General features: G+C 39.5%; 1 protein-coding gene across 3 annotated transcripts in view; it reads left to right on the forward strand.

Annotated features, from left to right (window-relative positions):
- LOC113406611 (T-lymphoma invasion and metastasis-inducing protein 1-like) overlaps positions 1-10,316 on the forward strand; it is a 104,228-nt gene extending 93,912 nt beyond the window's left edge. Inside the window, exons 22-26 of one of the 3 annotated variants that reach the window (XM_026652259.1) lie at positions 905-963; positions 5,281-5,383; positions 6,225-6,312; positions 7,217-7,389; positions 9,203-10,316. In XM_026652259.1, coding sequence (XP_026508044.1) covers positions 905-963; positions 5,281-5,383; positions 6,225-6,312; positions 7,217-7,389; positions 9,203-9,687 — 908 coding nt within the window. In that variant the 3' untranslated portion in view covers positions 9,688-10,316. Of the gene's footprint in view, positions 1-904; positions 964-5,280; positions 5,384-6,224; positions 6,313-7,216; positions 7,439-9,202 lie in introns of those variants that run through there. The other 2 variants (XM_026652266.1, XM_026652270.1) reach the window with 2 other exon arrangements.
- Positions 10,317-11,579: the final 1,263 nt, after the last annotated feature.

Consider the following 11,579-nt stretch of genomic DNA (forward strand, 5'->3'; position numbering starts at 1 on the left):
GGGAAATGACAGAACATGCCTCCAAGATGAAAGTGATGATTGACGTCAGTTCAATGATTTGGGGGATCTGTATTCATTTTCAGTTATTGTGCAAAGAGTTTAAATCCTCTTTATAAAAATCTCAAGATCCAAATATTTTAATTCTAAAACGAAGGGTGTCGCTCTGTGGGCCACTGTGGAAATTACGATTTCATTCCTTTGCCTGATTCTTTAAACCCAAATTCCAACATACTTTCCCATAACATGTGCATGTAACATTCCAGCTATAACTGTATATTGACTCCTATTTATAGGCCACTGTCACAGACATCAATGGTCCAAATACGCCATTGGTCTGTTAAATGCAGTGTCAGCCCTATGACTCCCTGCATGCAACTAGGCAGGGACTAGTTGTTGTTGTTGTTGTTCTGTTTTTGAACAGTGCCTAGCTCAGTGAGGTCCTGATCCATGACTAGGGGGCTCCTAGGCACTACTGTAGTACTAATAATACACCAACCACTCAGTGGGCTTAGCCAGATGGGTTTAAAACACACAACAAAACATTTTATTTTAGGTAGAATCCTGTAATTTGCAAACATGTCATTGTGTGAATAACCATTTAAAGATCACTTAACTTATGAATTCTGTAACATCAAAGCCACCTGAGAAATTAATTGTTGTGTAAATTCTACTGGGGGGGGGGAGAGAATAATACAGGAACATGGAGTCTTTATAATTATCCTCTTCTTCTTTTCCCCTCTTGGCCCCTGACTGAAACAAAGGCTTACCAGGAATGTGTATGATCTTGTCATGATTAATGGTGTGTGTTTGACTTCTGTGTACGCTTGGGCTTTACAGGAGACAAGGGTACAGGGACCATTACTGACTGTGGGTTTGTTTTTGTTTTTTTTTAATCTTTCTCTAGTGTTCAAAACTGCTGTTGTCCTTGTATATAAAGATGGTTCCAAACAGAAGAAGAAACTTGTAAGTTTTGTTGCTAATTTGACTATGTATTATGGGATCCAAAATGAGCAAGGCCAAGATTTTCTAATTGTATTTAGCCACTGTATAATGGTTTACATGTACAAATATTGATTAGCTAATCTCTTTACATCGTTGTGCTAGTAGGTTGTAAAGATTTTTACAAGCAGGTAGTCACCAGTCAGGTTAAACATATAACTGCCTTTCTCCCTTTGCAAATAGGTATTTGCCCTGTGTCAGTGTGAATGGGGTCAATTTTATGAATAATTTGAGGTGCCAGTTAGATTTTAAAGCTATAATCTAACAACTAGCTTTGCCAATTTGATAAGTGGGAGTGTAGCCAATATTGGGATAGAATTTAATTAGGATAATCCCTTCTTATTGAGTCCAGGGAGCACTAGTTTACTAACTTTTAACAGTAGGTTCTCTTCAGAACAGCACTTACCTTGGACAGAATTCTCAAATCAGGACAGTTGGTGTTCTTGCCTTTATAAACTTGTTGACTGGTTACCAAGAACCACAGAAGTACGTAATCAGCAGTTCTTCAATCCAGTGTAGATTCAACAAATACTCGAGGGCATGCAAGCAATTGTCATAGAACAGTATTGAGGTCAAGCAGTTATACCAGAAAACAAACAATACAAATATCCAATGTTTTTTTATTGCATTCACTTATTCTCCATTATCAGTTCTTTATCTCTAATACACTTACCACACTTGAAGTAATTCCCCAAGGAAGAGAGTTGCACTTTGCCTTAAGGCAATCTTAGAAATGTGGTCCCTGCTGTTTTTAATGTTTGATATGAAATGGCCTAGTTTAAAATACTAGAAATAATTGCTTAAAGGTATAGTTTAAAACTCTCTAGGCCAAAGTAGTGTCCTAAGCATGTTTCCCCTTTGTTTAGGGCACTACTTTGTAAAATCCAAATCCAGTTTTTTGGACTTCTCACTAGAAACAGTGTAGACTTACCAAGGAACTTTGTTACTTATCTTAAAGAACAAAATATCTGAAATGAAATCTCGCTGCTTTTTCTCAACCTTGTAACCCTGGGAAAGAGGAGGGTTTGCCATGTGGCTGGGCCAAGTGTCAGTAGCACGCCTAGATTCTGCAGCTGCTTTTGTGGTTTCAGTGAACTCTGGAGTGCCACATGGTGACCCCCTTTTATACCCTGGTTTCAGGGGTTGCTGGAGGGTGGCTGCCCTCTTGATTCTGTTGGATGCTTTCCAAACTGCTTTCAGCTCTGTTTCTCTGCAGCTTCTGTTGATATCCAGTAGAAGGTGTTGGTGTATAACAAATTCCTTCAATCCTTTTTTTGTCTGGAAGGTTCCTATTTTATTCATCTCAAGGACTGTATTTCTGTATTATCCAAATGTTAATTGGACTCTCACCCCTCCCTTTTTAATTTTCTTTGTATATTTCAAAGCTATATACCATTTTGGTGCTTATATCTTTGAGTACTCCTTGTGACCTACAACTCCTGTATTTCCAGAATGCAACAATCATTTATAGTTCCTCCAAAGTAATGAGGGACAGCTCAGTGGTTTGAGCATTAGTCTGCTAAACCCAGGGTTGTGAGTTCAATCCTTGAGGGGGCCACTTAGGGATCTGGAGCAAAATCAGTACTTGGTCCTGCTAGTGAAGGCAGGGGGCTGGACTCGATTACCTTTCAAGGTCCCTTCCAGTTCTAGGAGATAGGATTTCTCCATTAATTTATTTATTTATTTAAATTTAGTGGACATAGTAAATTCCTTGATTATATCCAATATCTTCGCATCCTTCGGGGCTACAAGAGACATTATCTTAAAGGAACGAGAGAGAGAGAGCTGAGTCATAAAACAGTTAAATGCAGAGTTTCTAATTTGGCTTGAAAGATTTTTATTTGTATCTGTAAAAATAATGGAGCCCTGTTTGCTCCAAAGATATATCTTTAAAAATCTGTGTGTGTGTAGGGCAGCATTTTCATATGTGGCTATGGGTGGTCTTATGGCCGCCTGGTTGCGATGGCAGTTCTGCCTTTATTTTAGATTGTAATAGTTACATTAATACGATAAAATATCTTCAAAATGAACAAAATTTCTGGAAACCATTATCCTTATGCAGGGAATACTTGCTGTGCCGCATAATCCAAGAATAGCTATTATAGAAACATGAACCGTCTTTTGGGGATGGGAGCAGTAAAAATCATCAATTCTATAACTAATATAGACAGGCTAATAACCTATTTCACCATGCAGCTATCTAGTAGGTCGAAAATACGTACGCTATACTTGCGAAGTGTATAACTTACATAGTGCCATAGGTGTATTTGGTTCTGCCTCCTTACTGTTTTTTTTATGTTTGTGCTGCACGTTAAAGCTTAATAAAAGTAACAACAACAAAATGCCATTATTGCCTTTATTAAAGTGCCCATAATAGTGACAAGGCCAGGCATGCCTATGACACTAGTGCTGTGAAATCTTATAAATATGCAATGTGATGCTTTTTGATTAAATGTGGGGGGAGGTGGGCTTCATACAGCTCTAAACTAGCAAGGGTCCTGGTAATGTGAAAGAGAGTGGTTTAAATAAAAGATGCTTATGGGGTATGATGGTGGTTGGATATCTGATGTTCATTCATGAGTAACTTCTCTATGGCATGTGATACTAACTAAAAACTCGAAGTGCATAAACACAGTACTGTATACTTGTGTCGGTGTTCATAGCTACAAGGAGAGAGAGAGATTCCATCCCTACGTCATTGAGACTCTTGCCTAGTAAGGACTGACAATAATTCTCATTTAAACATCGCATTTCTTATTCTTGGAGTGATAAGATTCTTTAGCTAACGTTTCTAAAATATGGATTGTTGGCTGCCTACTCTGAGCAAACAGGCAGGGTGACCAGTGTGCATCTTGTAACCCAGTTCTGTATCCTTGCTGAGATAGGGTGTTTCCTTGATTAAAGGGCAGAGGGAGCTTTGTGACTAATGTATTCAAGGCATATTTGACATCTCTAAACTTTACCCCTTCTGAAATCATGCACCACGTTAAATGTGATGTCTTTCTTCTGTATGGCCTTCATCAGTCACTGTAATGGTTATCGAATGTAAAACGTGGTCTTCAATTCTGGACTTTGGTTTGTGCACACATCACCACCACTGAGTAAATGTTGGTTGCTTGCAGTTACATAGACCTCAATCTAGCTAAACATTCAAATGAGTCTTATTTGGAATCAGTGGGATTGCATTTGCATAACTTTAAGCACATTGCTGCACTAAGGCCATAGTGCAGTGTTTTGGGGCCAGTAGCAGTGGTTATTAATGCTGGTTCCCAACTGACATAGTGTAGACACAATGTTGGTGTGAGGTTTTTTGAGTGTACAAGAATTTTTGGAAGGAGGATAGAGTGGGCAGGCCTATTTTGTGCAGAATGATCATCTTTGACTTGTACAATGTGCTTAATTGCTATCCATGAGCCAAGAAATAGCAAACTACCTCCAGGTAGTGTTACCTGAGGATATTTGAACCCAAAACTATGGGTTCAAATAACACAAACTTTTTTTTAGATAGTTTTAGAAAATTAATGAATGGGGGACACAACACCTCTGATAAATGATTGGTACATGAGATTGCTTTTATTTAAAATGTTTTGTTCGAGTCTAAAGCACACATTTAAAAGAGCAATAGTCTGGGTACCTGTATCTGGGGTACTCTAAAGTTTGAGATGGTGTTAAGTGGTCAGCCTTCCTTTTAGCCACTGGGGAGTTGGATGTCAGTCGTTTAGCTCGTTGACATTTTTTTTTCTCTTTAAATTGCACATTTTGACTAATTTTTGTAGAGGTTGCGTAAAACAAAGCACACGACTTATAGTAACCCCCAATGGGTTAACAATTTTTTAGCCTTCGCAAAAAACTTTTAACTTTACTTATTAGCAAAGTAACTTCTAGCAAGAAACTTATAGTCATAGACACCCAGATCCAAGGTTAGCTATTTATATTTTTTTATGAATTTATTTTTTTATTAAAGCAGCTGTTTTGTTTGCTTAGGCAAACATCAGATTATTCCTGACTACATGGTGGTCTTGCTTTCAGGTAATGGTGGGCTGAGTACACAAAATGGCTGCGGTTATGTCAAGTCCAGCTCTCTTGTAACATTACTGTTAAATGCTTTTTTGAGGTGTTGAGAACTGATCATTGTGGCATGGTGACACTTTGTCTATACTTCCTTCCCGTGACCTAATATTCATGAAACTTCTTCATAGGCATTTCTATGGTTCCTATCACCAAAAAATACCAAGCCTCTGAATTCCTAATGTAAACTTTCCTGACTATTTTTTGATCCAGGGAGGATCACATAGGGCTTCAATTTATGAAGACTGGGACCCATTCCGTTTTCGTCACATGATTCCCTTAGAAGCTCTGCAGGTTCGCGCACTGGCAAGTGCAGGTAATGTTGAAATGTATTCGTATGTCTGTTAAAATGCCCATCTCATTGCTTACTATCCAACATATGCTCTTTATGGGAGTTGGGGGTGTGTGTGTGTGTGTGTGTGTGTGTGTGTGTGTGGTGGTTGATTTATATAACAAACAAAGAAAGTTCTAAAACTGACTTTGTGTTTCTCCACCTCCCATTTTGTTTCTCTCCTCTTCTGCCTTCTAGTGGGTTGTAAGATTAGAGAAGGCAAAAGCTGTACTTGAAAATTGGAAAACTCTCCAAGAAAAAATGAGTTTTGGTTTTCAAAGTTTGAGTTTTTTTTGTGGACAATACTTTTTGTTTCAAATAACACAAACACTCACTCTGGCCAAAGGCCATGTAACCACTTTGCTGTTGCTACCAGAGAAAATCCTTATGACTAGTTGTATACACTTCAGGGGGGTCTGTTTGCTTCAATAAAGCCTGTGTGGAAGACGATGCAGGTGCAGAACTACGTACACTGTGAAGATGATAAATAAGTTCAGACTTAACAAAACTAGGTGTATAATAGTTGTCTTGGGAATTTTAAAAATCTTTACATTGTGGAGGGTTATGAAAAGTCTTTGACCTTAATGGTTTAATTTTTATTGTCGGGTATGTAACTGTGTGTGACCAAGTGTAGGAGTCATAACCAAGTGCCCTTCTGCTAGGGTTTGTGATCAACTTATGTTCTAGGATACCTTTTAAATTTAATAAAACTGTTTCTCATGGTTAGAGAGTACTTCTCAATTCTAGTTGAAATTACAACATGATGTGACCCCGTATATAATTCAGTAGTATAACGTGGTACAAAATGTTCTCCATATCTCTCTAGATGCAGAGACCAATTCTGTGTGCGAGATTGTTCATGTTAAATCTGAGTCCGAAGGCAGACCAGAGAGAACATTCCACCTCTGCTGTAGGTGAGCGTGCTTCCATGTGTTCTATTGTTGCTGGATTTCTAGATGCTCGTTGTTCTTAAAAGAAATACATGATGATAGCACAAGAGGTTAACAACTTTTTCTAGCTCTACTGGCGAAGGATTCTCATTAAACAGAACAAAGCCATATTTAACCAATACTGAAGCTTTACAGGAATATTAATTTTTTTCCCTTGCAAATTGCCCCCAGCTATTGAATTCTATATGCAAATTTGTTTTTAAGGCTGCATGCACTGTCACTGAGCATTTGTCAGAATGCCAGGCAGCTGCTGAAGTGTCCAGTTTGGTCAGTGCTTTCCATGCTGGCAAGGCCTGACTCCCACTGTTAAGGGGCTTCAAACAAAGTACAGTGCCATGCTAAAATGATATTATCTATCAAATCTGTATATTTAAAAGGGTTAACCCTTACTTCAGAATTTTGTTTTACCATTTTTAGGTTTTTTTAAATTGATAGAAGTCCCTGCTGGGCTGATATTAAAAATAGTTCAACCTGCTGTCTAGATGAGATTTGCATGATTTCTGCTCAGTCTGTCCAATGCAAGCACACAATATGAGAGATTACATTAGCTACAATAGGTTTGCCAAATAAGTGAGTAGCTGGCATCAGAGGAAAAGGAAGAAGAGAGAGGTAGACAGTACTTCCGTAATGCAGGATGCTTGTTTCCTTGGACATGGGTTTAAACTTGCACAGATTTAACAATGCAAGATGTACATTATAAACTTTGATTTGAAAACTTTGTTTGAATGACAGGGAAAGGCAGGCAGAGCAATTCACGTTTTCCTTCAGTACTGGTGTTGATTTATCTTGCTCTGTCACATACTTGCAGGAATTATGGATCTCTTGTGAGCTTGTGCCCTAACTTTTTGTTGTTTTTTCCTGTTTTCAGTTCCCCAGACCACAGAAAGGATTTTCTGAAGGCTGTGCACTCCATTCTACGTGATAAGCACAGAAGGCAGCTTCTTAAAACTGAAAGTCTGCCTTCATCCCAACAATATGTTCCTTTTGGAGGGAAAAGACTGTGTGCTCTAAAAGGTGCAAGGCCAGCAATGAACAGGGCAGGTACTGTAGGGATGCAGACTTTCAAGATCCCACTGATCCCAGCACCACTGTAGGTCACATCGGAGTTATAATATTTATTACCAATAGATCAGGGTTAGTGTTGCATCTGACCTGCCTTCACATCCCTATAAGAGCCTTAACAAGTGCCTCCATTTATACCACTCTTCACTCAAGGTTCAACATCAGAGCAATGATCCTTCTGGTGTAGGAGGCCCAAATGGGACTCCTTTCAGTTTCAATCAACTGTACGTTTTAATCTGCCAAATGAGTTGCAGTTGAATAAAGCTTTGCAGCAAAACTATGTACAGGATTTCTACAGATGACCAGTAGTGGTTTAAAACAAAACCAGCTCCGAAAGTGTCTCTAGCTCATCACCTCAAATCTTCAGCAGGGTTTGAAATTAGTTCTGCTTCATGTATCCTCCATTTCTCCTTTTTCACCTCTATTGGGAGTGGGCATTTGTTTGTCCTCATCAGATCTCAGAAGTGCACTGGATTAAATGGTCTGTCTTAAAATGTGGACTTCATTTTCAGTTGACTTCAGGCAAAACACACTTTAAAAAAAAAATCACAGGGAAAAGCAGTTTAGTGTTTGGCAACCACTAAATGAAGAAGGGAAGAAACTTGCTTCTAAATATACTTTTTCTGCTCATTAGATCCAGATAACCAGGCTTTCTGTTCCTCCTCTGTAACAAGCAAGCCACACCAATAACATTCACAGCATGGCCTCTCACCGAGGCTAGGGAAGGTTTTCACACATTTAAGATTCAAAGGCAGCCCAAAAGGTATCTAATTTGTACCACAGTGCTTCAATCATCCCATGAGGCTCCATATGCTTGAAATGTCAGAATCTTCTTTTAGGTGGGTTTGTCTAGTCATTTGCATGGTGGATGCAGTGGAGGTAAACCCCCTGCGTGCCCCACCCCAGCCTAGCTGGGCCCTTACTTGTAAATTTTTTAACCCTAAATGCTGAGCTGATTTACTTGTGTTTTCGGGCTCAGGATAATGATTCTTTTCCCAAAGATGAATGCGTTTAATAGATGTGTTCTGAAGGTGCCGTCAGTGAGGGGACAAACAACCACCTCTGAATCTCAACAGCCTACAGTGGAGCTATTGTGTGCACAGAACACTGAAATTTCTGCAGATCCTTCAGCTGGAGAATTCATCCTTTGCTTTGTCTGACGAGCCTCATATGAAGATATTTCAACATGGAAGATGCCAAAATGCTATCTGAACCAGTCACAAAACTAGCAGACAGGTCTGATGCTGAAGATGGAATTTATGAAAGCAAAAGCCAGAAAATAACCCAGCAACGATGGGGCACTTGCACCTACATAAAGAGTAGGCAGCAACTCCAGTGTCTCCCAGCTCTGTCTAACTGCTTGGAATGATTCTACATCATTCCTGTGGAGGCACCACAATATTTCCTTGTCAGTTTTGGGACAAGCTGGGTTATTGCAGTCTGTTAACAGCAGGGCACGGCTGGTGAGAAGCTTAGTTCTACTCACGCTTTTTCATGCTGGCTGCCTGCCTGCCACCCACTTAGGAGGAACAGTAATTGTGGCCCATTATCTCAATTTGTGGATCTAAGAAGCAGAAACTTTTTACAGCTGGCAAAAAAATACCTGTTTCCATGAGAAGCTAAGTAAAGCATAACTTATGCATGCATATTGATAGGGAGGAGTAGGTCGTGCTGGGAAATCCTGATAGCTGGTGCCAAGGGATGTTAGGAAAGGGCAGTTGGAAGACTAGTTTTTAGATACATTTTTACCTTGTGTAAAGCATGTGGGATTTTATCTTTTGTGTGTGTGCAGTGTCTGCCCCAAGCAAGTCTCTTGGGAGGAGGAGGCGGCGGCTGGCCCGAAACAGGTTTACCATTGACTCGGATGCTGTCTTCGAAAGCAGCCCTGAAAAAGAGTCCCGGCAGCCCACAGCCAGTGGGGACACTGACCGCTGGGTAGAGGAACAGTTTGACCTTGCTCAGTATGAGGAGCAGGAGGACATCAAAGAAACGGACATCCTGAGCGATGACGATGAGTACTGTGAGTCTACGAAAAGCACCACAGTTGACCGAGAACTTCAGGAGCAGTTGCAGGCTGCTTCCATTACAAGCAGCCAGTCACGTCAGGCAGAGAAAGCACGGCATGCAATGGGCACACATGCTGCCAGAATGACTCAGTTGAAGAAGCAAGCTGCACTCTCTGGGATCAATGGCGGGGTGGAAAGTAATAGTGAAGAAGTCATCTGGGTTAGGCGTGAAGACTTTGTACCTAGCAGAAAACTGAACACTGAGCTCTAAACCTGTCACTTTCTCACTAGATGGTCTGTGTAGATATCTCCCCTCTTCCCTCCCCCAATACATGCTGTGGAGCATGATCCCTTAGCTTGCACACACAGTTTTGGCAGCTGAACTGCTCTGAAACTGTGCAGCCACATTTTAGGAACTTTAAAAGGTGGGCGGGGAGTGTAAAATTTGAAATAAGCTGGAGTCCTATCTGTATATTACTAAGGGCTTTTAAACTTTTATTTATTCTAAAATGGGATACATAATATCACTGGAGAACAAGTTACTGTCGGCATCTTACGTATGTGCAACTTAAGTGATAGCACAATGAACAAAGAGGTTTTTGTATCTGTGATATGTCAATCAGAGGCTCATCTCCTTAATGAGGAAACTGCCTTTCTAATCTGTACAGCTGCGGTGTTCTTAATCTTTTCCCTCTTAAAAGACTATACATGTATTTTAGGAGTGTGTGAGGAAAGGTTTGGGATTTATGTTGTGCTGCGTTCTCTTGGTGTGTCTGGTCTAATTTATTTTCAGTGTTGGAAGCTCTAATTTTACGTAAAATTTTATAAAGTTGCCAAACTCTTGAAAGAGATCCAAATTTAACACTTGAAATTTTTTTTTGTACTTTTTACCTGAGATGCAGAGGCACAAATAGGTAAGAATGTTAGTGTTACTTAGGATATGAGGCTAGCCTTTTTGCAGAGGGTTCAGTAGGCTAGTTTTTATATTATATTAAAATATCAACTGGAAACTCCTGCTTAGGGATAACTGGAATTCAGTTATGTTACAAATAATGTGACTGAATTACAAAGAGGGCTAAATTAATCCACGACTTCAGTGGAGTCATATCAGGGATGAATTTGGTCCATTATGACTGACACCATTTGGGTTTAGGGGAGGGGGGGAATTTATGGCCAAAAAACTGACCTCATCCAACTCTTAGTGTGGATGAAACTAGTGTATATATAAATTCCTTTGTAAAGGCTTTTTCCACTGCAATACACTATGAACAAAGTTCTAAATAAGCAAACCTCTCAAACCTTTTTATTTAAGTATCTAAAACAGGGTAAAAAATCTAGTGTTTTTAAAGTAGACTTCCAAATATAAAAAAAGAGAAAATATAGCACTTTTAATTTTTTTAGATTTATATAGCTTTCCCATTTCACTTTCCACCTACAAAAGAGGAAGATAATGACATTTTCTTTGTATCTATTGATGTTTGACACATTAGTGGATACTTTGAAACCTGGTATTTTATAAATAGCTTTAGGACTATATTTTATAAGATCAGCTGTGACTATATTTTGAAACATAACAAATTGTTCCCCCCCAAAACATCAAATGTCTTGTGTCCCAGCCAGCATTCCTTCCCCACCCCTCCCCCCGCCACCAGCTGGTTACCAGTGCACTATACTTAGTCTTTTGAATGTTTTCTTGTATCTGCTTTTGCTATCTTCTGATTTTTCTTTTCCTAAAAGCTTTAGAACGATTTCTATACCCTTTTATCATCACTTCATTGTTCTATATCATCTAAAGTCCATTGTGTCCCAATTTAGTAGAAAAGCAGAGGTTGTAGTTGTCCTACTGGAATACAGTCAGTTGGGAAAGACTGGAAAGTCTGGTGCTTGGGAGGGTGCCATTGTTCTTGTACATAATGTCATGACATGTCTATGTCAAAGGTTCTTGTATATTTCTTTTATAAGCTGAAAGAAGGTCTATTTTTATGTTTTTAGGTCTATGAATGGAACGTTGTAAATGCCTGTCAAACAATAAAATACTGAAAACATCTGAATAGTGTGGTGGTGAAGGGTGGGGTGGGGTGGGGTGTGAATGCACCGAGGACATCTCTGTCACTTCTGCCGTGATCAAAAAGAGCAAGCTGTAACCAAAATCCAATAAATGGA

The sequence above is a fragment of the Terrapene carolina genome, unplaced genomic scaffold (genome assembly GCF_002925995.2).
Source record: "Terrapene carolina triunguis isolate 2854851 unplaced genomic scaffold, T_m_triunguis-2.0 Scaffold31, whole genome shotgun sequence".
Classification (NCBI taxonomy): Eukaryota; Metazoa; Chordata; order Testudines; family Emydidae; genus Terrapene; species Terrapene triunguis.